This window comes from Pleurodeles waltl, chromosome 9 (genome assembly GCF_031143425.1).
Source record: "Pleurodeles waltl isolate 20211129_DDA chromosome 9, aPleWal1.hap1.20221129, whole genome shotgun sequence".
NCBI lineage: Eukaryota > Metazoa > Chordata > Amphibia > Caudata > Salamandridae > Pleurodeles > Pleurodeles waltl.
In genome coordinates this window covers 1153187150-1153214463 of record NC_090448.1, presented here as the reverse complement: position 1 = coordinate 1153214463, position 27314 = coordinate 1153187150, and the positions used below count along the sequence as shown (strand labels likewise).

The following is a 27314-nucleotide window of genomic DNA, read 5'->3' as shown; positions in this document are numbered from 1 at the left end:
GCTCCGCCCTGCCAACGAGGCATCTTTAAATGCAGCAGCCGGTCCTCCAACAGCAAAGCAGAGGTAAGGACTTGCTCCAAGCTGGAGCTGGTGGGCTGCCTGCCAGGGGCTAAACCAGGACCAGCAGCTTTACGCCAACCTCCTTTCTTGCATCTGTTCTTTTACTTTTTCATTTTGTTTGGCATGTCATGGTTTCAGGCGGTGCGCTGTGTTTTTATTTTAAGTTATGAATTGTTATCGAAAGTTTTTAATCGAAAGTAAGATTTGCCGTCTGTCTCATAGTGTTAACGTCTTTCTTTGTCACAGCTGACAGTCTATCAGGGGCACTAAAACATCACAAATTTACTTTAAAAACAGAAACTATGCGCCTCAGTGCGGTGCCACCGTCATCCCATGGAAACCCTGGGCACATACTGGCGTTTCCTGCGCCTGTGAGACCCCACGTGTGCGTGCCACGTTACACACTCTGGAAACCCCACTGCAAACCCGCCGCACCCCCCTGGGCCCTGGGACCTGGCAAGGATCCTGAGGTCTGTGATTCATGCGAGCAGTCACCTCGGAGGGGCGTCTCTGCCGAGGGTGGAGGGCAGCATGTCGGGGGAGGGACCACGGCGTACACCATGGCGCCAAAGACAAGTCGATGAGACTTGTGAGACAAGTCAGGAGAGTTATCAGAAGGGTCGAACACACTACTCATGGTGGGAGAGGGATTTCATAAGTCCTTCGGTCTGTAACAACACCGACGCATCTGTTCACGACCAGAGCCTTCCAAAGGATGTTAAACAGCAAAGGACACGTCATGCCCTCTTGTATCACAACACTGGTTCGCCCTCTCTGCTGACATCTGATGCATGAAGGTGACTGTACCCGTGAAAACATGGGCACCACACCCTCAGATTGTGCCCTCGCGGGCTCTGTGGTAACATTCCTACATCAGGGGAGGCTGTGAGGTTTACACATCAAACACACTGGGCGTTTCCTCTGCAGGTCACAGTCAACCTTTATCCCTAGATTTTACGCATCATATCAGAGAGATGGAATTGCCAACAAAATTAGTATTTGTTATTTCAGCCTCCCTACCCAAAGCACTTTAAATTGAAAAACGTGTACAATGGTTGTTAACCTTTTATTTTCACGCCCTTGGAAGGGATAAGGGCACAGAGGTCCTTGCCACAACATGGACTGGGGACCTGGGGGTCCTGCACAGAGGATGGCACCGAGCAGTGAACTCACGGAGTTATTTCCACTACTGTAGTAAGAAATCATATATGCAATGGCAAATTAATGGTAATATGTATTTATTTTGCATTTTTATAAAGTGTAGTTCTATGAGGAAAGTGCCAGTCCGCTGTCCAGAGAACAGCAAGTGGGACACTTAATCCATTAACAAATAAATGAATAGTCACCTAGTGAAACACAATGAGAAGGAGGTGAGGCCAGGGTCTTAGCAGAGAAAATCTAGAAGTATCAAGACGGAAAGATAAGAGTGAGATGAAACCGGAGGAAGGGAAGGAAGCCATGGAGGAGGACAGAAGACGATGCAAGCGAGGAGGGATTAAAGAGAATGGATAGGAAATCAGAATGGTTAAGTGACTAGAGAACAGTAACAGAGGGAAGCTAGGGAAGGTAAGGCTTGAGAGAACATGAGATGGAAAGGACAGCAGGGTTATTGCCAAAATAAAGTACATAAAGATGGATGTTGCAGTTTCTTTGAAGCGAGACAGATCCTCAGTGCATCTCAGCTCTTCAGGCAAAGAGTGTGTCTTCGACCATGTGCGCTTCACTGCCTTTTGGCTAGGTCGGCACTATGGAAATACCATGTACAAACATAAAAAGAGGTCCACAGAACAACTTAGCTGCTGCTCCAGGGTACTTGGAAACGGCGATCGGGCACCAAAAGGGCCACACTTACAGTTATTTTATTAGCTTTCATCGTACTTAGACTCGTTAAGGGCAGATCACCATCTGACTGGTCCAAGTGCTATGCTGAGCGGGTGCTTAGATGGTGAACACGGAAAGGGCTGTGCATTCCTGGGGCTGGTGAAGGCTGCTCCACACAAGTCTACCGGGGAACTGAGCACAGGCCTGATGCCAACATGTGCAACATACAGAGCACTTATGGAATATCGACCAGTTACGCGGGACACATTAGGAGCGGATTGTTGCCCCGGAATGATGATGTTCTTAAACGTTACTTTATAAGCAACAGAACACTCTTCCCTCTCGTCCCCTACAAACTTTCAAATTCTTGACATGAAAACCAACAAGTCATCTGTGAAATACACAATGTGCTGCTACTGGTGCACTGGGGGACAGTGATGCTGCTTCTAACCTCTCACTTTCTCTTTGCGTCCCTGTGACATAAAATGACCGAGCTCATGGACCAACTGGTGGCCCTGCTGCGGTCCAACTGCGCCTTGATCCAGATTTTGCTGGCCTCTTCCAATTCAGTTCTCAGCCTTAGGTTTTCCCGTGACGTGTACCCTGTGCCTTTGGGGTGCACTTCGATCTCTTCATTCCATTGACTCTCATGAGCGCCTTTGATGTCACTGTCCATGGCCAGCGTTTGTCCATAAGGTCCTGGGCTAGAGATACTTTTTTCTTGCCACTGTTTCGATGGTAAGGATTGGTCTGCCCCATTCCTCATGCCCTTCAGGGTGTTTAGATTCAGTACCAACTTCTTAATGTTTGGTCTGATCATGGAGCCAGTGGGCAACCAGAGGAGCTGAGTCTCCGTGCACTAGATCGTGGATGATACTCCAGTATACAGGAAGTTGTCCACAATTTAAGATCATCAAGGTGCCTTCTTAGGTTGGAGAAAGATGTTGAAGCTTATTGGTCCACTAAGTTATTGTTTATTGAATGCTATTCACAGGGTAAGCAATCAGTGCATCTATAAATTTTGCCTTTTTGCCGTCTCAAGTTACCTTGGAGAGGTCATTGGAGATTCTGTTTAAATCTTCAAATCAAGCTTGAGGCTTCACATACAACCAACGTGCTGAGGATATCAACATAACAGGATCTTACAAACAAGGGATGCGAAGGGAAGGTTCTACAAATAGTTTCTAAATATCCTAAAAATCACTCATGAATACGGCTCTGCTGGTCCTACGATGGGCACTTCTACAATTCGCTGCCGCATTTTCCAGTTTTTCCAATCGTCCCACCTAGACTTTTGTACCTCCTATGAATTTTTGCCAAAAAGTCAAGTTCAGAGCTAGTTTTACTGACCGACTCAGAAACAATGTGCTCAAAGATCTACCACTGACCATTCTGGTGCAGAGCTGGTCACATCAACCCTACTCTCGGGCAGATATCTGCAATGGCTTCCCCTGGCACGTTTAACTAGCGGCTGCTTGTCTGACGTGCAAGACCCCACGTCTCAGCCGTTGTTTGGGGTCCTGTTTGGTTTCTAAACATAATGTATCTGGTGGTTTCCAGATCGGAGGAGCAGAGCTTAACCTCCACTGCACCTTGATATCACAGAAACCTTACTGCCTGTAGCATGTTCCTTTGAGTCAATGCAGTCAGTACTTGGAACAAGCTTTCTATGAACAGCTGCAAAAGGCAAAACTATTTTTCTATAGAAAAACATGAGTTCTTAGTTATTCACAGATTCTGGACATTCTTCAAACTCCCTGCAGATTTTTGCAATCTTGGATATGACCTGCAGATATTCTATGCCTGCTTACATTTTCAGGGAGATAGAGAGCATGCAGAAACATCAGTATGGAAGAATGAATGACAGGAGCTAAGGAGGCGGAGCAGAGGTGGCAGCTATTAAAATAAAACAGCGACATGGCTGCACCAAGTCAGTACTCATTTATTTAAACCGCTCGGCTTCATTGCAGATTGAGTTAGGCTGTTGGCACCTGCACATTGAGTGTTTGGCGAGAAGGCTTTGCCCAAGTTACTCAGTCAGAGTGGGTGTCCCATCCTATCAACTGTGCATCGGTGTCTCGTCAGTGAGAAAAAGCGATATAAAAATGCAATCAATAACTGAAGGCAGCAATCACGTGACCACCAGAACACATTTCCATGATGAAATGGAGGAGGCTCTCACCCTTCTCCTTGACTGCTCAGGAACTTGCATGCGCTTGTGTGATAGGCGGAGCGTACACGCGCACAGACCAGGGACCCCAACCTAGGATGGAGCGCATAGCTGCCACTCCTACAGACCATCCAAGCCCGAAGCCACTGATTTGTTCTAGCTGGAACAGCTGGTAAACTGCAGCCCTGCGCATACACCGTGTGAATAGTAGGCTGGGGTAACAAAACAGGGCTAATCTCTGTGCAGCATTGCTGGGAAGCCTCATTTTGATTGGCCATGTTTTGCTCGAACGTGGTGCAGGGGCAGCTCCTCCACTTGGTTTTTCCTCCCACAGTGAGGTGCATAATTTAAAAGTGCAGTTCCTGTCGGTGTTCAAGGACTGGGCCCCTTACTGCTCCATTTCGTAGTCGGTGTAGAGGGAGTGTAATAAGGCAGGGAGGAACCAATCCTGGTGATTGGCAATGGCAGCGCTGGCTGAAGTCCAGTGCGCATGTTGAGTTGGGCAGGTCTCCGACTACGCAAACCAGACATGCGCACTTCAGGCCTCGAACACACACTCTGTTAGGAGCTAACGGAAACATGCACAGCCACCGGGCTCCTTTGGAGCGCTGGGTTCACTTGCCCCAGCCAATGCTTGCATTGTTCTCATTCAGGTTCAAGTATAAAAAGCATGAGAATAAGCCTGGATTGGTGCTGTGCAGGCTGGCCTGTCCCGCAGGCCTGGGCTTCCAAGGCAGCTTGGGGGCGAGATAACTAAATGTGTGGTTTAATTTTAATGCCACACAGTGAATGGTCATGTTTCTTTAAAGGTGATGCAATGGCAATGCTTTTCCGCTCTGCCCAGGACCAGCGACGGCACTGTGCATGGAGAGGAATGGAGAAAAGCAATCGCTTTCTTGTTACTTATCCTGCGGGTACCACACTCAATCACACGGAGCGAGTGCTTACGAGCCTGGTGGTCGTGTCAGGTCCAGACCTGTACTACTAATGTAGGACTTGGCGCAGTCGCAGCACCTGCTGCTTCGACACAATTCACTCACTGCAGCAGTACATCAAATGTATGTTTCTCTGCATATTCAGGGTTGGAGTACTTGGGTCTCAATGGTCATGTTCCTGGTCAGTTACAAAGAACTCCAATGTTCACAGTGGAAGAGGATTTCCTTTTAACTGATAGGTCAATATTTCATTCTTATAATTCTTCTCCAGACAGAGGAGCATCACTTTTTGCATGAGTCCCAGGGACCCACTCCATCACGTCACCCGATTAAGGGCAGTCCTGGCTCTCACCTCTTTAACATACAGTCCACGTAAAAGTTAAAGTTTTAAAGTTTTTTTTCCCCCCACAATACCTGCCTGTCATTCGGTTGCGCGCCCCTTTTAGTATTTTGCGCAGTAAGGAACTGTGGGTTTAACTATCCCGATTATTAAGGGCCAGAGGTTTATTAAACATGTCCTGCGCCAAACCCCTCTAAAATTTGAAAACATCAGAGAGGAAGATTTTAGGACAGGAAGCGCCGTATGGGTGATGGGTGTTGGCAGAAGTGAGGACAGAGTCTTCGCCCTGAATATAGAAAATTATTTAACGTACAATTATCTTATTGAACAGATGTGCCCAAATATTCTACTTAAAAAAAATAAAAAAATAAAAAACACATTTCCGAGGCCACATTTTGAACTCTAGCATGTTTAGGAGTGCACTTTCAAAATTGTCTGTTTAACCTAGAGCTTTTCAGCCAACTTCTTTTGGGAAATATTGTGTCCAATGCAACAAGCTTCACCTCTGCTTTATTTTATTTTTTCTCTTTTGGAAAGAACATCTTCAATTTGCCAAAGAAGAGTTGGTCTCACTCTGTTCAGTTCTCTATGGCTGGTTGCGCCACTTTAGAATTTTACCAGCAGCCACTGCCATCCGACCAATACCTACATTCTCTCCTGTTACTGCACTGCATACTGCCTCCAACAGCGCACTGAAGCAAGGACATGCCTTCTGTTTGGCAGCTACGGAAGTCTCATCTCAGGTGAAAAACAATCCTTGTGCACTCCAAGGTTTCAATTTACACAACATGCTCCGAACTGTAAAACGCCTGCACTGCTCAACCAATGAAGGAACAGAGCTGACTGCACCTTCAAAAGGACCTCTTTTACTGCATGCATGGCGTTTTCGGGGCAAAGGGCTGAAAGTGAGGTCTTACTAAGTACAATGGAGAGTCAGAGAGAAACTGAAAAGGCACCATAGCTAAGGACGTCAATGCACCCGTTTCCGGGATCTGTCTGACACCTAAAACTCACAGGGTGGAATCATAACGGAACCCACTCAGTCTTTAATCTTTTCAATGTTGTTTAAGGAGTACCACTGGATTAAGTAACAGAAATATACACGTTTTTTAAAACTAAATGGTTATTGATAAATTTCTTTTACTAATGAGGAGTTAATACTATGGAAATAAACAGTTTTCCCCAGCCCGCAGATTCTTAGAAGATACTTACAATGTAATGCTACATCCCTCGGATCCCACCTCACTCACGTAAATACCCACCAAAGGAAAGGTGATCTGGGATTTACGTAGGGCGAAAGGCTGCCTTTTGTCACACAGACCCCTTGAAATGTGAATGCACCTCCAACAACCCCCAAGAATGCACGTTTGGAGAAGACCACTGAAGAGCATGGTTCAGTCAAGAACAAGAGGGGGGGATACATCATCAATTTTCAACAGAAAGGAAAGAAAAATCAGATTTAGAGAACTGAAATGAGGATAAGACAAGCGATAAATACAGCACGTGACATGTCAGCTGGTGGTAGAACCTGACATGTAGCACGGCTGCTCTGCGGTAGGGTGTGTGTTTGTTTTGGATAGTGAGTCACTATTTCTACATCAGGCAGTGCATGTGAACATAACCAGCCTACTGTTATCAGAGACCCAACCAGCAACAAGCTGCATTAGTCACTAGAAACCCCCACACACACCTTCCACCTCCCGATGCAAAGTAACCACCTAAAAAGAAAGTGCCACTTCAACGTGCTCCAAGAGTGGGCTGGGCTAGAGCTCTGTGAAACGAGCACTACCAACAGGAGAAGGCTAAGCAGGTCTCACTAGGCCCTTTGCCACCAGCAGACAACCTTAGTCTTGAGCTGCCATTTATAAAAACCACTTTATTCTGAAGTTGTAATTTTATTTCACTTCACCCTGATCAGCTGGACTAAATGGTCAAATTGCAAAGAGCAGAAATGCAGCAACACTCCTTACTAACCCGCTTGAGGTCCTGCGGCTAAGTTAAAACCACCAATTCACATCACCCAAGGACACCTACGGACGGCAAGGAGCTTCATTGCCCAAGGCCAACTAAGGACGACCAGGAGCTTCATCGCCCAGGGACACCTAAGGACTGCTAGGAGCTTCATCGCCCAGGGACACCTAAGGACGGTTAGGAGCTTTGATGCCCAAAGCCACCCAAGGACGACTATAAGCTTCATCACCCAAGGCCACCTAAGGACGACTAGGAGCTTCATCGCCCAAGGCCACCTAAGGACCGCTAGGAACTTCAATAATTGGCAACCATCTTGAGAACCATTCAAACCAGTATCTTTTGAAAAAAAGCTTTGTACCCACGCCCCAACCCGGAGGACCCTCATTCCCACCCTTTGTTCTCAATCCCAGTCAAGGCCCTTTAAATATTAAAAAGGTTCAACATACAGATTTTGCTTCGGTTGACGCCTGGTTATTCCCCCCTGACTTTGGCCTCTCAAACATGGCCAACAGGGACTCTTTCTCACTCCTCCGTTTGCGTTTCAGAGCTTCCAGCTCTTCTGGATCGACCGTGGACACCTTTTTGATGGGCCTTGTGAAAAAAGACTTAAAAGCCTCCAGCGGAGTCTCAGGGGGGGTAGGTTTCACCTCTTCCGTTGGGGAAACAGCTGCGGCTGTCTCTGGCTGTCCTCCCATCTCCTCAGGGGTCTTCCCTTCTCCAGGCTCTTCTGACCCATCAGGCTCCTTCTCATCAGTCTTGGGGAGGTCAAAGTTCAGTAGGTTAGACAGCTGCTCTAAGAACCGTGAGCCAGATTTTGGTTCCACCGGACTCCGTTCCTCACGCTTCTTGAAGAAGGTCTCTGGGCTGGTTTTGGACTTCTGGACAGGTGACTTCAGCTTGAGCAATGCCAGATCACTGTCTGGCGACTTGATCTTGGTCAGGGTATCTGTGTCCTCTGAAATGGCTCCCTTTTTGTGCACACGGAGCCCACTGAAGAAGGCAGGCAGCTGGAAGGGCTTGTCACCCTGCGATGGTGCTGTGGGCGAAGTCCCCAAAAAACTGTTTGTTGAACGGGGTGAGCCTTCAAAAGTCAGTCTCTTAGTGGGGCTGCTTGAAAGCCTGGGGCTCTCGTTCAGGCTGCCCCAGGAGCCAAGCTTGTCTTTAAGGCTTTCCTGGGAACCAAGACTCTCATTGAGAACCTCCCATGACCCAGACTTCTCATTGAGGCTGTCTCGAGAGCCCAACATGTCCTCAGAGCCAAGTTTCTCACTGACATTGTCCAATGAGCCTTCACTGAGGCTATCTGGAAAGCTAGGCTTTTCACTGAGACTGTTCTGTGAGCCAAGTATCTCTTTGTGGTTATTAGAGGGAGGCATCTCTTCGAGTGTCTTGTTTGGGCCATTCTGTGAGGAAAGCTTATTCTTGGGGATGCTTGCTGAGTCAGGATTTTTGAGCAGGCAGTCCTCAGATCCAACATCCGTATTTGAGTAGCCCTCGGGGTCTTGTATCTCACTGTAGAAGTCAGTGTGAAGTTTCTTGTCTGTTCCACCCTGAGAAGTGAGACTTTCGCTCAGGCTGTCCTCAGAGTCACGCGTCCGCTTGTGGATGTCCTCGGAGCCATGTGTGTCATTGAGGCTATCCTCCAAATCAAGGTCGTCCTGGATGCTTTCGTGCGATTCAAGTTTTTCAATGGGGAGGTCCTCAGAGCCACATGTTACTTTGAAGCTGTCTTGCAAACCAGAGATCACAATATCTTTACCATCAGAGCCAAAGTTCTCCTGAGAGCAGCCTTCAAGGTTCTGGCCCGGGATGTTTTCAGAGTCAAGCTTCTCTTTGGTGCCTCCTTCAATATCAGCGCTCTGGTCGGGCAGGTCCTCTGTTCCTCGACATTCTTCTTGTCTGCTTACAGCAGAGTGGTCCTCCTCGGAGAGGCCTTCAAGTAAAGCATCTTTGTCTCGAGTAACCAGCTGGTTGGCAAATTCTCCATCCAAGTTAGCAAAAGGATGTTCTCCTCTCGTTGTTTGGCTCCCACCGGCTGGGTCTCCATTCTCATCAGCATCACGGCTGTCCTGCTTCTGCAGCACCCCAGGTTCATCTTTGGGGTAACCACTGTGTTGGGATACTGGAGACGCTCCTGGTCCATCGTTCTCTGGATCTGGACTCTCACCCTCTGACTCTGTGTCACTAGTCGTGTGCACCAGGGTTCCGTGAACAAGAGGAGCCTCCTGCTCAAAGTCCTCAACGCCGAGTCCAGATTCTGGCAAACCTGCAGGAAGCCCACCTCTGAGGCCCACCTCAGGTTTCTCCAACTTGTTTCCTTGGAAAGGTTCTAGAGATTCTGCATCGCCATTGGTCAAAGGACGTGTTGGTAAATCTCTGTTTCTGACCAGTAATCCATCCAGACCGTCTGCAGGGTGCACAGGTAAATTCTCAGCCAATGGCCCTGCGGGATTGCTGGCTGAAGACCCTCCGATGCCATCTACTGGTTCTTTTCCCAGATAACCAGTTTGCACATCCCCTCTGCCCTCCTCCGGGGTACCTCGAGTGCCACCCACGCTTTCCCTATTGGGTAACTGCCTGAGCCCCTCTTCGTGGCCCCTGAGAGGGTCCTGGCTGCCCGACTGGCTCTTCGTGCCAGAGTCCACTGCTCGGAAGGCTTGAAGGACCGCGTTCTCCTCTTTGGCTTTAGTTTCCAGTTTATTGTTCCGCGTAAAAAAGTTTTTCATGGAGAACTTTTCAAAGAAGGTCTGAGCAGGCTGTGGGGCAGGGAGTCCCTTGCTGTCTGGGGGGTCGCTGCTGGGCTCCATGTTGCATAGATAGCCAAAAGGGACACAGGTATCAGTTTTGGTAACGCCTGTCCTTCAGATCTGCACTTTTCTGCTTTGGAAAGAAGGGCGCCCCCTCCGCCTGGAGCAATTCACCCCCTCCATAAGGGCGCGTGGAAGCGTTTGAACCACTGCACTGACTGCCTTCCTGCTTGCAAGCCAGCGCCCACCAGAGTCAATATTAAGGCAGAAGACACCATCCAACCTGCCGCAAGCAGTCGGCTATCAATCTGTGCGCAGATGTGCACAAGATCAACGCAGAGCAAGCGGGCGAGCTGCGAAGTCCGACTCCAAGCAGCTATCAGAGGTACTCCACTTCCGTATGCCAAAAACCTACAGGCACAGCAGCGCGCCCTGCCCTGCCAAAACTTCCGGCCCGGGGACTGCCTTCCCTGGAGCACCGCCTTCCTCCCACACTTGTAGGACCGGCCTCCGCCGAGCTACACCCCAGGAGGAAGTGATCCCGCAGCACGGACTGATCGGCGGGTCAGTGCTCCACCTGCACACACCTGAGAAACATAAGCGCTCTTACTGGAATCCGCGCGGAACAGGCTCAGGCGTTCATCCTTCCGGGGTCGACAGCACCCGGGCCACTGGGCTGGGTGATCGGAACATCTTACCAGAGCCCGAAGACACACCGGCAGAGTTAAATCACACTTTACAAAAAAATAAACAAACAAATAGGCTGCACTTATCTGGAATCCGGGTGAAAAATCCCTGTTAGGGGGTTCTTATTTTTTAAATCCGATCTTCTCATTTTTTCTTCCTTCTGGAGAGTTGGACAAAACTATACGAAGCCGTGAAAAAAAAGCACGTAACTATGTCAACAAACAAACGAAAAAAAGTTTAACAAAAAAAAGAGAGAGAAAAAAAGTTGTTGCTTTGGCAACGCTACAAGGACGCGGCAAGTATTGGAAAACGGGGCGCCTGCCTCGGAAGTACAAGGGCGCAGGCACTCGGGGTGGGGGATCCCTGGGTCCGGTCCAGGCTCTCGGGGTGGTGGGTGTCCCCGGGTCCAGTCCAGGTTCTCGGGGCCACCGGCGCCGCGCTCCTTCCGGTCTCCAAGGACTCCGCTTGGAGCGCAGATCGGACTCCGAAGGGCAGCCGGTGTCAGGTTACCTGCCAGGTGGGGCGGCTGCTGCCGGCCTCCAGCCTGAGCCAGCAACGATCGCTGACCGCCCAGTGTCCGCTTTGCATTCTGGGCTTTGTAGTTTTCACTTCACCTTAGCAAGGGTCTATGTAAAAAATCCCAGCATGCATAATTGTTGTTGGCTAAAAGATGTGGACTAGATGCACGTGTCCTAAGGCATGGGCAAAGTGGACAATTGCCCTATGCCCCCACCTTCCAAGGACCCCCTCGGGAAAGAGATCAGATGAGGGTTTATAAAGCGCAACTACTCACCCGTAAAGGTCTCAAGGGTCGACGGCCACCAGGAGGCCTCTCAGTCAGATGTGGATGGTCCCAGGATGAGGATCTTGGTCTTGTCTGAGTTGAGCTTGAGGCAACTGTCCTTGTGGAAATTCTTCTTGGCAGTAGTGGGGTTTTCTGTCCGTGAGATGATGAGCTGGGTATCGTCGGCGTAGGAGACAATATTCAGCCCGTGGTCCCTGACGACTGATGCAAGCCTGTTCATGTATATGTTGAAAAGTGTGTGGCTCAGGGAGAAGTCCCGTGGAACTCCGCAGCTGATCTCTGTAAGTTCTGGAAGGTAAGGAGAGTCTGACTCTCTGTGTTCTGCCAGACAGGAAGGAGCAAATCCATTATAGGGCCTTTCCGCGGATGCCGGCTGTGTGGAGCCTGAAGCAGAGGGTGAGGTGTGAGACCATGTCAAAATCGTCCGATAGGTCCAGTAGGATGAGGGCTGCTGTATAGCCGTAGTCGAGGAGCGAGCGGATGTCATCTGTGGTGACGAAGAGGGCAGTCTCTGTGCTGTGATTGCTCCTGAAGCTTGATTTGGAGGTGTCCAGGATGTTGTCCTCGATGTGCTTGCGGAGCTGAACGTTGATAGCCTTTTCAATGACCTTGGCTGGGAAAGGCAGCAGTGAGATTGGGCAGTAATTCTTGAGGTCCAGGTGGGTTGGCCTTGGGTTTCTTCAAGAGCGGCTGGATCTCGGCGTGCTTCCAGTCCTATAGGAAGGTGGCCGTCTCTATGGAACAGCTGAGGGTGGGTCAGGTGCAATGGATGTGTTGGACTTGTTGAAAATGGGGGTGAGGACAGGCGTCAGTATGGGATCCGGAGTGGATGCTGCTCATAATGGTGCAGGTCTCGTCTGTGGTGAGGGTGGTCCAGCGGTGCAGAGTCTGTGGTGGTTCGATAGGTCAGATCTGGGTGGTTGTTTGAGGGCTTGGAGGGTCTTGGGCTCTGAAGCTGTCGTATATGCTTTGATTTTCCGATGGAAGAAGTTGGCTAGCCTGTCGCAGAGGTCTTGAGATGGAGGGATGCTTGCCGCTTCTGACTGGGGTTTGGCAAACTCTTTGACCACGGCAAAGAGCTCTTTGGTGTTGTGAGTGGTGGCACTGATAGGGTCCTGCAGGGCGCCTTTCCTGGTGACTCTGATGAGGTGGTAGTGGGGTTTGGTGGAAGCTTTGAAAGCCTCAAGGGTCTTCCGGGGACCTGCTGTTACTCCATCTTTTCTCTAGACGTCTGCAGGTGCGCCTGGAGTCCTGGAGTGTGTAGGAGAACCAGCTGGCCTTCTTTAGGTGGTGTTTAGCTGAGGTCTTACGGAGAGGTGCTAGGGTGTTGGTGAATTCGTCGGTCTGCTGGTGGAAGTTCTGTGATGAGATGTTAGCATCTGCGGTGAGTGGTGGGAGAGACTTGCTGAGGGTGTTGGAGAGATGTTCCTCCGTGACCCGGTTCCATTTTCTTGTTGGGGCTCGGAGAGTGTGGAGGTGAATGGTTGGTGAGGTGATGGTGAAATGGATGCAGTGGTGGTCAGTCCAGTGAAGTGTGGAGGTGTTGTTGACAGTGATGTTGTTGCTAGTGGAGAAAATGGCGTTGAGTGTGTGTCCAGCAATGTGTGTTGGCGAGGTGACCAGTTGCTTTAGTCCTATTGTGACGAGGTCATCGAGCAGGGAAGCTGTGTTGGTGTCGTTGCCGTTGTCAATGTGGTAGTTGAGGTCACTGAGGAGGAAGTAGTTTGAGGCAGCGAGAGCATGAGGAGAAATGATGTCGATGACGGAGTCGCTGAAGGCTGGACAGGGGCACAGTGGCTTGTAGATGAGGGTACCACGGATGGTTGACTTTGGTGTGGCGTGTATCTGGAAATGGAGGTGCTCCATGAGGGTGGGGTGTTCTTCTGTGTTGGTTATCAAGTGGAGGGAGGATCTGTGTATGATAGCCAGGCCGCCTCCGGGGTGAGAAGGCTGGTCTTTGGGGAGCAGTTCGTAGTCGCTGGAGATGGCTATGTTCAGGGCAGATGCTGGATTTGTCCAAGCTTCAGTGAGAAAGGCGATGTCCGGGCGGGTGGAGTCCAGTAGGTCCCAGAGTTCTATGGCATGTTTGTGGAGGAAGCGATTGAGGAGGATGCAGCTGAGATGCTCCGGGTTGGTGTCCGACGGCCCAGCGGCAGGAGGGTCCGGTGCTTGGTGTAGGGTGAGGGTGAAGTGGCAGGAGAACGGTCCATGGGTTTATCTGGGTGATGCGAGATGGCAGGTGGAGAATCATCCTGTGTTCAGCCCCTCGAGGGTCTCCGCGTTGTAGTGAGGGAAGGTTGGAGGACCAGGAAAGAGGAAAGAGAACTTTATCTCCAGCTCACTGCTGTGTGTGTTTTTTTTTTTTATCTTAATCTTTATCATATTATTCAATATTGTAAGACAACGTAGGGCTTGAATTGGAAAAATGGGTGGTAAAATTTGAACTTCGTCCAAACAGATGCCCAAAACTACTTCTTGCCCGGCCCCCAAAAATTCTTTAGAGGACACTGTGCCTAACACGACATGGGGTTTGCTTGCAATTATTAATTACTTGCCCCAAGTGGTCCTGATCCCAGCTCTTTCAGTCTCTCTCACAGTCCCATAGCTGGCAAGTTACCCAGGTCCATGCATGCTGTGCTGTTCTGGTCCAGGTTTTTTCCTCTGAATTCTGGGACTTGTAGTTCCGTTGAAATAAAAACTACAAGTCCCAGAATTCAAAGAAAAAACCTGAACTGGAGCAGCACATCACTCATGGACCTGGAAAGCTTGGCAGGGATGCAGGCCACAAGGCACTCTCAAGCAGGGTCTGAATTTTCCCACATGAACATCCACTTCTCTGCTCAGCCGTGAGCATCACAACTAACTAGGCACGTCTCTTCAGTTTGGCATACAGGTTGTCTCGGAGCCGGAAATGCTGACATCCTCCTGTGTCAAAGCTAGGTGGTGCCCAGTGAGAGAAGGGGGTCCCTGGCAGCTCAGCCAAACTTCAGATTAGCAGGAGCAGCGTGCCCTTCTATGAGACATGCTCCAGTAATTGCAGCAGAAACTGTGGACTGACCGCTCACAATGCTCACTCAGTTCCACACAGATGCCTAATGTTTTATTTAGTTTCCTCATAAACCTCTCCCCCCCCCCCCCTTCAGTGGCGTAGCAAGGATTCCATGGGCCGATGTTCTAGCAAGGAAAATGTCCCCTCTGACTGCAGTTAGGGTAGTAAAATACAGAAATTATCTGGGTTCAGTGGGCCCCGGTGCCAATGCACCTTCTGCACCAATGGTAGCTATACCCCTGCCCTCCCTCTCTACTTTCATGGGGCCACCTTGGCTTTCTTGTTCATTGTTGTATCCCCAGACACTCCTAAGCATAAATGAAAATCATGACCCTGGAGAGACGGTCCATTGTCAGTTTTGAATGGTTATTTTATTTTGTATTGTAATTGTATTTATATAGTGTTCACTACCCCTGAAAAGGTGTTGAAGCACTTTACGACGAACAACACGCCGCACCGGAACCTAAGGTTAGTGGTTAGTCCAGTGTTATTGGTTACTGCTGGTTATTAGGATTAGTCTTGTGCATTCAAGCAAACCATTCTATGCATTCACGCCAATCCCCTTACTGGTAAATTAATAGGAATTTGGTGCCATTAGTGGGAGGTGTGTGTGTTCATGCAGATGTTTGGTGGGGTTAGTAGATGAGCTAGACAAGGTTAGGTATGTTTAGGGTGCTGTGCTATGAGTTTCAAAAAGAGGAGGGATTGAGATCTTTGAAATGAGTTGTGGGCAATTTGCAGAAATCCCTTTGTAGAGATTATAGCACACATGGGCACACAGAGGTCTCGAAGGAGAATGGGAATCCGAAAGGAAAAAGAGAGGACAATCAAACATTTTAGGTAAAGATCAGTTTTATATTCCGAATTTTAGGAATATTGAGGACATTTTTTGAGACAGCATACTATTTAAAGATGCAAGCCCAACACCTAACAGAAGTAACAAACATCTTTCCCCTCTGTTGCAGACACCACTGAAAGCGAAAAATAGGCCCCCAAGCGCAAAAAGTGAAGCCAGCACATCTCACTGGGTTCAGGCAAATAAAAAAAAATCACTAGGATCCGAACACAAAGTCAATATCCTTGAAAGGTCAACACAAAAATACGGGGTGATTGCGTGCAGAAAGAAATCAGTGTTTCAATATCATAATCTGTAGAGTGTCCCCTTTCCAAAAGATGGTCCAGGAGCCTGGACTCACTCCCTCCAAGTCCTGTGCAACAATTGGTTTATTTTATATTTTTACATAGTGCCGCATGACCAAAGTGGAATCCGTGCACCCCACAGAGAACTATAAAGTTGAGACAAACACACCTTACCTTGGGCATGATAACAGCTGAGATGGAAAACATGGCTGGATTAGGGAACACAACTTGCACATTAATCACCACTGAAGGAAAGTGATGAGATAAAGGTGGAGAGAGATTGGAGCCTATAGAAAGAGAAAGTAAAGCTGGAAAACAAGTGATGGAGAAAGATGCAGGACGGAGGAGATCAGTAAGGAAGATGCAGAGTGGCTTAAAGATTGTGGGCAGTAATTGATAGAACAGAGGGGAGGAGAGGAAAGGGAAAGGCTCAGGGAACAAGATGATGCTGAGTGGGTTGCAGGAACACGATGAGCTATAGGGAGCACTAAAGTGAGATGGGGACCCAGCGTAGGAAGAGGTGGTAATTTGGATTTCTTGAGAAGCAGATCATTATTTAGTGGACGTGGATATGAGCAAACGAGTTGGCGCGCCAGGAGAGAACAACATTGGAAGAGCAAACCTTAAACTAGAAGATCTAACTAGAAGAATGACAAATTAATGAGTTGAGAAAGTATTGTACAGAACGGCAAATTAAATATTCAGATGATGATGAAACATATGTGTTTTGAGTTTCTTCTGGAATAAAAGCAATATCTTCTGGTACAGCTAATATCTTCTGTAAGCACATACCAAAGGGATGGGGTGCATCAGAGAATAGCTCATTGGAAATTTAGTGGTGCAAGATTTCTTTTTGATTCTAGATAGAAAGTGGATTTGCTCAAATCTTTCTGGCCACCAGATATTTTTAGTGAGTTTTGGGGATATTCTAGATGCTTTTCATGGACTACTTTGAAAATAATGCAGGCAGATTTGAACTGAATCCTTGCTTCCAAGGCATGCCAATGCAGGTTATTCTTGTATGAGAGTGGCATGGTCAATTTTTTGTACCAGAAAGCATCCCAGCACCTAAAAGAACAGCTTTTAAGGGCTCAAAAAGGAGGATTTTGGCCCTGCAGTTAGAATCGAGGCCCGCTATCAATGCCAAAACAAGATTTTAACATCTAGTTTAAATAATAGTCTAATAGTAGAGAACGCGTCAACTTTTTTTTTCTTTGAAGAATAGTGTCAATCTAGCCACAGTTACTATGCGCACAACAAGGGAAGACATGGTAAGGAAGTTATCCCACCGCAGACCGAAAGTAGTTACCTCATACTGGTGAGGGAGTGAATCTGATTAAGTCCAGGTGAGATAACCACTTGACATGTCATGAATACCTTTACATCCTAGTAAGAATATGAATAATTCTTTTTAGGATCAGTCACAAGAAAATTTAGGACATCCATTTTTGAAATCTTGATAGGCATTTTTTAAAGTTCCAATGTGCAGGAATTAAAAGAATTTCTAGCTTTAGCAGAGTCACCGGTGTACTGATGCATTGTGATACTATCCACGTTGAAGGATGTTCTGAGTGGTTCTCTATAGATGCTCCAAAAGGTTGGCATGGTTAAAGAGTATAAGTGATATGGGGACTTGGGTTGTCTAATTTGACTGGCTGCTTTCGATTTGAGAGGTATGAAGACACTCATCGAGGAACTGTACCTTTGATGTTCATACCAGGACACTGGGACTTTAAAAACCTGCCTATCAAGACTTGAAAAATGCATGTCCTAACTTTTCTTGTCACTGATCCTTAAAAGGATACATCGCCACCTAACCTAGCACTCTATTTGTATAGAGCTGCAATACTAGAGTGTCACTTTAGGACTTTATAACAGCGTTTTTAAAAAGGAGACTGAAAATAAATCACCATCTAACTGGGCACCCGTGCAGTAGGCACATTAAAGTTAACATTACAAATCACTAAACTAAAAAGCACACTTTAAACCACCTTTGGGACTGAAGAGAAAAAAGTTATTTTTAGGGAGATGTGAACAATGTGTGCAGGGTATTTGCAGTCACTCAAAGTGAAAGAAACCACTAAGAAAGGTGGACTAATTCATTGCCCCATGCTGTAGGCTGGGTGGACGTGAAATATGAATGACAATTTAACAAACCAATGGATGGGATGAAGCCCTCTGACCAAAATCCCCTCTATGCAAGTATATATTATTGAGATAACTAAAGCTGACTCAGGAACAGACCTAACAAAAAATGGGCACCTAAGATATCTTCTTGGCTAAATCAATGTCATTCTTGGCTCAAAACTTATGATTGACCAGTATATAAATGCAACTGCTAAGTGTGCCAACTACCACATCCGTACCTTAAGAGGCAAGTGGCATTATGCACCCCTCCCCCACCCCCAAGTCAGACCTTAAACAGTCTACAGAATGGTAATTTTAGGAATAAAAAAATACACCTAAGGATTATTTCTAGGGTCATTGTAGAGTCAGATTGGGACAGAAAATAGAACTTGTATTCTGATAAAAATCTTGTTTTAGATAGGGATATGTTCTTTCCTTACTATATCTCTTAATGTCTTTCTTTAGTTTATAGTTTTTTTTGCCACATTCACCTTTTTTAAATCTCTTTATTGTTTGTTCAACTGTTTCAAGGAGAGTTTTACCGTAAGTGTGTGTCTGATCATTTAAAATCTTCTTTTCCATCTCTAAGTAACATTAGGGCTGGACTGGGAACCCAAAGCAGCTGTGCCACACTTTGCCAGCCCAGCCCTGCATAGCTAGTGAGCCTGATCACCAAAAAAATTGGGAAAGAATGGTGCATTCTACAACATACTTTTCATTATATATTCAATTGTACTACAATTTAAAGCATAGTAAATGATGACCTTACAGTGCACCAGGATACCCAGCCACATAAACAATTATAATTAGGCCTTTTTCACATGTGTGGGTTATAAGTCTAATTAGAAAGTCTGCATTAAAAACAAGCATTTGAAATGCAATGGGTCTCGCGTTTGCTCGAGTACGAGCTATTTGCGTTGTAAATTCCGAACTGGCTATTTCTTGCCACATAAATTGAAAATAAAAAGTAAAACAGAAGTTTGCTCGCAGTCAAACGTATTATCGGCAAAAATGCAATTATCCGTGTAACAGGGTCGATGTGCTGCAAAGCGCCCGACTACTGCCCAGCGAGATCGCGCTGCGTAGGAAATGATTAGAAAAAAGTAGTCCAGAAACCATATGGAAAACACAGAGCCTTGTATGTTTTCAGTAGTTGGCAGGTACGCTCGAGGAGGTCTAAACACCGGAAAAGGCATGACGTATGCATGCCTTCCACTAATGAAAGCAAGCATATTTTAAAAGGCAAGCCCACAAACCAACCAAACTCATAGGTGTGCGGTGGGTGTGGTTACAAGCCCATAGAGAGATTACAGCAGGGACAGAGCGCTTTGCGCTCAACGCTAAAAACATCAAGGTGCAGTTAAGACTCCCTTTCAATGAGTGACGCTGTCTTTGTGCAAAAGGACACCATAGGCAAGTCAAAAAAGCAATTTCTGTACTGATGTATTAACAAGGAAGACAAAGTTTGTCAATTACGTACTCCTATAATCACGCCACAATAATGTGATTTACAATACGCATATTCCTCAATTTCCAAATCGGTAAGTGATTAACACAGAAAAGCCTTAAAAGGCAACTTAGTCCTTCACACTGGCCATGTATTACCCCCCAGAGCCTCTGAGATCTGATCTGGAAGACAAGGTCACCTCTCGACCATGAGTAGGCGGGGCTTCTTGCTGATGGCGAGCCAGGGCTGGCTTCAGCGCTGATGGCGGACAGAGAGATAGCCTTTGTTGGGCCCTTCAATGATTCCCTCACTGTCACCCTCCAACAGTGACTTTCATCGCTCCACAGCCCCTCTCTCACATGTTTTTCATTTGTTTTATAGCGCCTTTCATACCAGTGTAGTATGTCAGAGCACTTTACATCACATACATACAAATCATACATGCATATATCAGTACATAGAAAATAGTTCATAAGACAAAGGGGAACTGTAAGTTGCAGGATTCAGAAGTCAACAATAGGCCCATAAGTGTCCACATTTTCCACAGCTATGTCAAAGTAGCTCTTGAAGACCAGGGCTTGCCTTTGCTTTCTGGGACTTGTAGTCCCTTTGATCTCATTATACATTCAGAAGCACAACTGTCAGCATGCAAACAGAAAATCCAGACTGGGTAAACTATTCGCACATGGTATGAGGCTAGTAGCTGGCCCAAGTAATATTTGTTTTTTTTGTCTTTTTTTAAAATATATCTATGGGCGGTAATCATGCAAAACTGCAATTTATGATCACAGTGTGCAGGGGAAAATGCTGCCACGAGTGTACGTCTACTTCAGAACCCGACACGCCCTATTTTTAATATTATCTCTCTTGTATGCTTGTGTGAAGAAATTTTAACTGTTTTCTTCGTGTATACAAAATGAATCCAACAGAACCATTTGTGATATCATATGTTGCCCAGGTTCTGAGGAACACATCATTACCCCATAGCTGATAACAGCCTGTGCATGGGAGAAGCACACCAAGTTGCTTGCATTGCAGCTGCTTGTCATACTTTACGTGGTCTGTGCACAGAAGCATGCACAGCTCCATATACTGCTGCCTGCCATGCTGTACGTGGTCTGTGCATAGAAGCATGCCCAGCTCCATACACTGCTGCTTCTTGCCATGCGGTATCTGTTCTGTGCATAGAAGCATGCACAGGTCCATACATTGCTGCTTGCCATGCTGTATGTGGTCTGTGCATAGAAGCATGCACAGCTCCATGCACTGCTGCTTCTTGCCATGCGGTATCTGTTCTGTGCATAGAAGCATGCACAGGGCCATACATTGCTGCTTGCCATGCTGTACGTGGTCTGTGCATAGAAGCATGCACAGGTCCATGCTCTGATGCCGCTTGCCATGCTGTATCTGTTCTGTGTGAAGAAGCAGACACAGCTCCATGCAGTACTGTTTCTTGCCATGCTGTACATGGTCTGTGCATAGAAGCATGCACAGCTCCATGCACTGCCGCTTGCCATGCTGTACGTGGTCTGTGCATAGAAGCCTGCACAGCTCCATGCACTGCTGCTTCTCGCCATGCTGTACATGGTCTGTGCATAGACACATGCACAGCTCCATACACTGCAGCTGCCTGCCATGCTATATCTGTTCCGTGCGAAGAAGCAGGCCCCGCTCTATGCACAGAAGCTGCTTGCCATGCTGTACGTGGTATGTGCATAGAAGCAAGCACAGCTCTGTACACTGCAGCTGCCTGCCATGCTGTATCTGTTCTGTGCACAGAAGCAGGCACAGCTCCATAAACTGCACCTTCTTGCCATGCTGTATCTGTTCTGTGCATAGAAGCATGCCCAGCTCCAGGCACTGCTGCTTCTTGCCATGCTGTATCTGTTCTGTGTAGAGTTATGCAAAACTGCTGTTTTCCATGCTGTACGTGGTCTGTGCATAGAAGCAAACACAGCTCCATACACGGCAGCTGCTTGCCATGCTGTACATGGTCTGTGCATAGAATCATGCACAGTTCCATACACTGCTGCTTGCCATGCTGTACATGATCTGTGCATAGACTCATGCACAGCTCTACGCCCTGCTGCTTCATGCCATGTTATATCTATACTGTGCGAAGAAGCAAGTACAGCTCCACACTACATCTGCTTGGCATGCTGTATCTGTTCTGTGTATAGAAGGAGGCACAGCTCTATGCACAACTGCTGTTAGCATTGCTGTATGTGGTCTGTGCATAGAAGCAACCACAGCTCCGTACACTGCAGCTGCTTGCCATGCTGTATCTGTTCTGTGTATAGAAGGAGGCACAGCTCTAGCCACAACTGTTTGCCATGCTGTACGTGGTCTGTGCATACAAGCATGCACAGCTCCACGCACTGCTGCTTGCCATGCAATATCTGTTCTGTGCGAAGAAGCAGGCACAGCTCCATGCACTGCAGCTGCTTGCCATGCTGCATGTGGTCGGTGTATTGAAGCATGCACAGCTCCATGCGCTGCTGCTGATTTCCATGCAATATTGGTTCTGTGCGTAGGAGCAGGCACAGCTCCATGCACTGCTACATGCCATGTAATATCTGTTCTGAGTATAGAAGTATGCACAGCTCCATGCACAGTTGCTTGCCATGCTGTATGTGGTTTGTGCCTAGAAGCGGGCACAGCTACATACAGTGCAGCTGCTTGCCATGCTGTACATGGCCTGTGAACAGAAGCATGCACAACTCTATACACTGCTGTTTCTTGCCATGCTGTGCATGGTCTGTGCATAGAACCATGCACAGCTCTACAGACTGCTGTTTCCTGCCATGCTGTGCATGGTCTCTGTATAGAAGCATGTACAGCTCTATACACTGCTGTTTCCTGCCATGCTGTGCATGGTCTCTGCATAGAGGCATGTACAGCTCTATACACTGCTGTTTCCTGCCATGCTGCGCATGGTCTCTGTATAGAAGCATGTACAGCTCTATACACTGCTGTTTCCTGCCATGCTGTGCATGGTCTCTGCATAGAAGCATGCACTGCTGCTTCTTGTCAGGCTGTATCTGTTCTGTACATAGAAGCATGCACAGATCTATGCACTTCTGCTTCTCGCCATGCTTTGCATGGTCTGTGCATAGAAGCATGCACAGCTCCATACAGTGCATGCTGTACGTGGTCTGTGCATAGAAGCATGCACAGCTCCATACAGTGCTGGTTATTTCCATGCTGTGCATGGTCTGTGCATAGAACCATGCACAGCTCTATACACTGCTGTTTCTTGCCATGCTGTGCATGGTCTCTGTATAGAAGCATGTACAGCTCTATACACTGCTGTTTTTTGCCATGCTGTGCATGGTCTGTGCATAGAACCATGCACAGCTCTATAGACTGCTGTTTCTTGCCATGCTGTGCATGGTCTCTGTATAGAAGCATGTACAGCTCTATACACTGCTGTTTCCTGCCATGCTGTACATGGTCTCTGTATAGAAGCATGTACAGCTCTATACACTGCTGTTTCCTGCCATGCTGTGCATGGTCTCTGCATAGAAGCATGCACTGCTGCTTGTCAGGCTGTATCTGTTCTGTACATAGAAGCATGCACAGATCTATGCACTGCTGCTTCTCGCCATGCTTTGCATGGTCTGTGCATAGAAGCAGGCACAGCTCCATACAGTGCAGCTGCCAGCCATGCTGTATCTGTTCTGTACATAGAAACAGACACAGCTCCATACACTGCTGGTTGCCATGAGGTATCTGTTCTGTGCATACAAGCAGGCACAGCTCCATACAGTGCTGGTTATTGTCATGCTGTATCTGTTCTCTGCATAGAAGCATGCACAGCTCCATACACTGCTGGTTATTGCCATGCTATACGTGGTCTGTGAATAGAAGCATGCACAGCTCCATACACTGCTGGTTATTGCCATGCTATACGTGGTCTGTGAATAGAAGCATGCACAGCTCCATACACTGCTGGTTATTGCCATGCTATACGTGGTCTGTGAGAATAGAAGCATGCACAGCTCCATACACTTCTGGTTATTGCCATGCTATATGTGGTCTGTGAATAGAAGCATGCACAGCTCCATACACTGCTGGTTATTGCCATGCTATACGTGGTCTGTGAATAGAAGCCTGCACAGCTCCATACACTGCTGGTTATTGCCATGCTATACGTGGTCTGTGAGAATAGAATCATGCACAGCTCCATACACTGCTGGTTATTGCCATGCTATACGTGGTCTGTGAATAGAAGCATGCACAGCTCCATACACTGCTGGTTATTGCCATGCTTTACCTGTTCTCTGCATAGAAGCATGCACAGCTCCATACACTGCTGGTTCTTGCCTTGCTGTACGTGGTCTGTGGATAGAAGCATGCACAGCTCCATACAGTGCTGTTTATTGCCATGCAATACGTGGTCTGTGAATAGAAGCATGCACAGCTCCATACACTGCTGGTTATTGCCATGCTTTACCTGTTCTCTGCATAGAAGCATGCACAGCTCCATACACTGCTGGTTATTGCCATGCTATACGTGATCTGTGAATAGAAGCATGCACAGCTCCATACAGTGCTGGTTATTGCCATGCGATACGTGGTCTGTGAATAGAAGCATGCACAGCTCCATACACTGCTGGTTATTGCCATGATATACGTGGTCTGTGAATAGAAGCATGCACAGCTCCATACACTGCTGGTTATTGCCATGCTATACGTGGTCTGTGAATAGAAGCATGCACAGCTCCATACAGTGCTGGTTATTGCCATGCTATACGTGGTCTGTGAATAGAAGCATGCACAGCTCCATACAGTGCTGGTTATTGCCATGCGATACGTGGTCTGTGATTAGAAGCATGCACAGCTCCATACACTGCTGGTTATTGCCATGCTGTATCTGTTCTCTGCATAGAAGCATGCACTGCTGGTTGTTGCCATGCTGTATCTGTTCTCTGCATAGAAGCATGCACTGCTGGTTGTTGCCATGCTGTATCTGTTCTCTGCATAGAAGCATGCACTGCTGGTTATTGCCATTCTGTATCTTTCTGTGCACAGCAGCATGCACAGATCTATGCACTGCTGCTGCGCACGCTCCGTGCATGGCAGAAACCTCACGGCTGCTGGTGCCATGCAGCCCCTGTGCACAGGTCTGGCCTGCTGCTACTAAGGCTTTGCTTGTCCTCGTGTTGTGACAGGTTCTTCTGCTGCTTGCGCTGCACCTGTTCCTGCGTGGGATGAGCTCGCGCTTCTGCCGCCCCGGATGTGCTTGTTCTGTGTTATCTTCTGGGTAACAATGCTCTCTTGTCAGAGCCTTCACAGCTGCTGGGGGTGCTGCACCTCACGCTTCCAGCTCGGAACACTCTAAAGTCTCACGCCCGGCCCTACACATCACCTGTAACCGTCTGCTGGGCACCGGGTTGGCATTAAACTGCACAAGTCCGTACATTCTGTCCCTTTGCCCCCAACTGAACTAACGTAGCCGACACTAGTGATTAATAAAAGCCAGGCAGGGGCCGGAGATGGACACCCCCTGCCTGTGCTGCGCTCCCCTGCACGTGAGCGCACGCGCACTGCCGTCAGAGCTGGAATTAGAAACACTGTACTCCGGGAACCCATACATTGGGGGTCAAGGTGTGGCAGAGGAAAGGGGGTGGAGCCTCAAGGGGCAGATATGAAAAGCAGAGCCTCACTGTCAACTTTTACATTTATTTTTTATTTGTTGCAAAGAAATTGGAAAAAGAACTAATGTGACAGTAAATCCGTTCTAGCTTATTTAAGTGGTCTCAAAGAGGATGGAGTTTAACATATTTTACAGGGTTGAGACACCTGTTGCAGAGATGGTGGTGTGCCTGGCAATTCTGAGGGGACCATAATAGCGGAAAGATAACTCTAGTAGTTTTGACTCAAAGTAGTTCAGAGTGTAATGTGCCTGCCGCAAAGCACATTGTGCATCAAGCAGATCAAAAACGTTTTTTTTTTTTTTTTTAACATTTAGCTAGGTAAGTGGGCAAGTGTTTTTGACACTGTGGTCATTTATTTGACTTCCAATTCGGAAGTTGCAAGCCTCGATGTATTTACTGTCATCAAAAATCTTCAGGCAAACTGCAAGACATGGGTTTAGATCCTAATTGTTTTCTTCTTAGTTTGTTGTTATTCTGAGTTTGCAAAGAAGGGTTTCTTTGGGATATCATAAAGTCTTAGTCGTATAGAAATCTACAATCACTACGTAAGGTTTTATATCCTGACTTTGGGCCTCTTTACGAGGCTGGCGGTCTTCAGACCACCAGCCCAGTGGTGGCGGTCAGGATCACCACTACTGTGGCAGTCCAACCGCCACATAAAGACCCTGATGGTCAGACCGCCACGGTTCCGCCAACTCCACCAGGATCCATGATCCCGACAGCCTGGCAGTGGCAGATATCATAATCCACCAGAGCAGTGCTGCATGCAGCCCCTCACTGCCCAGGCACTTGGTATGGGCAGTGAATGGGCCCCCCTGCCCAGCACTGTCGTAATGTTCAATGTCTGCCTTGCAGACAGTGATCATTGCGAGGGAGCTGGTGCACCCTGTCAGCTACAACATTGCCGACTGGTCGATTACGAGCCGGAGACAAGCTGTAGCCTGTTTCCCGCTAGGCCAGCGGGCGGAAACGTAGGTTTCTGCCTACCAGCCTAGCAGGAAACTCCTAATAGGTCTGGTGGGGTGCTCGCCACGAAGGTGGCAGCCACCCTCTTGGGAGTTTGGAAGATGGGCTTTCCCGTCTGCCAAACTCAACATGAGGCCCTTTGTGTTTCTCCCAACTGATCACTCTCAAAATACTGGGTCTAATTCATCAAGGGACTTACCAGTAGCATCTTTATGAGTGCAAAGTCCCTGCACATAAAAAGATAGGCCTATCCTATTTTTATATGTGCAGAGACTCTGCACTCGTAAAGATACTATTCGTAAATGCCTTTGTGAATCAGGCCCATAATATTTACAAATATGGATCATATGTGATTCTCACACCTTATAAGTTATAACCCTCACTGTCGTATGTAACGTTTCCCGTACACTGATTTACACACGTATGATTTTTTGTGCCTTTGTGTGTGCTGCAAAGTGCTCGGTCACCCTACACTGGGATGAGTAGCGCTAAAAATTAGTTAAAAGAAAGTATAGTTGGTTGCATTTGCATGAATATTTATGTAACTACTTGTACAAACAGATACATCTTGCATTCTTACATATCTCTAGCACATCTTACATAAGGAGTTGAACAAAGTTTAAAACCTGCCTCCAAATTATGGTTTCTCATAAGTACTTGTGAAATGATAACATGCTGCACGCCTTGGTTTACTTCCATTCCTTTGGCTCCAGTGTTAACTTCCAGAAAGCTGTCATCTGATATTATACTCAAACAAAAGGAGGGCTGATAGCTCTTTAAATCAGGCTTTTGCATAGGAAGGCTACACCGCTGATGCACATTCCATACCTGGGATCTCTGACAGAATATTGGAACCAACAATACTGAGAAACAGAAATATTGTGTCAAAAATATCGATTACAAAAATATTGTTTCCTTGCAATGGTAAGCACAAAAACTATTGTTTTAAACAATACGTGTATATATAGGAGTCCCAGTTTAAGCCGTAGAGCCAAAATGTGCAGGTCGTTTTGTTTCTTTAATGTGTTTTGCACTTTTTTGAATGGATAAATGGATATCGATACACCGAAAAAGATAATAAAATGATATTTACTGAATTGAACTGGGATGCCGTCTGTGCTGCTACTCTGGAGGAGAGAGTGCTTGTCTGAAATAAATAATATATATATATATATATATATATATATATATAAAGTACTTTAACATATGACATTAATATAATGTAAATTAACAGTTTTAAATAATATTTAATAATAAATATAAATATATACTCAAACATGTGTACGTTTATAGATACATATGATGCAACACTATTATTGAAAATATATATTTTAGTTTATATTCAATTTTTTTGGACTACTTTTTAAAATGTACTACCATAAAAAGCAA

General features: G+C 47.0%; 1 protein-coding gene across 3 annotated transcripts in view; it reads right to left on the bottom strand.

Annotated features, from left to right (window-relative positions):
- The window catches only part of FMN1 (formin 1), a 453758-nt gene that overhangs the window by 196685 nt on the left and 229759 nt on the right, over positions 1-27314 (bottom strand). Inside the window, exon 1 of one of the 3 annotated variants that reach the window (XM_069208997.1) lies at positions 7744-11219. The exons of 1 other annotated variant lie outside the window; for it this stretch is intronic. In XM_069208997.1, coding sequence (XP_069065098.1) covers positions 7744-10104 — 2361 coding nt within the window. In that variant the 5' untranslated portion in view covers positions 10105-11219. Of the gene's footprint in view, positions 1-7743; positions 11220-27314 lie in introns of those variants that run through there. One more of the 3 variants, XM_069208998.1, reaches the window with a different exon arrangement.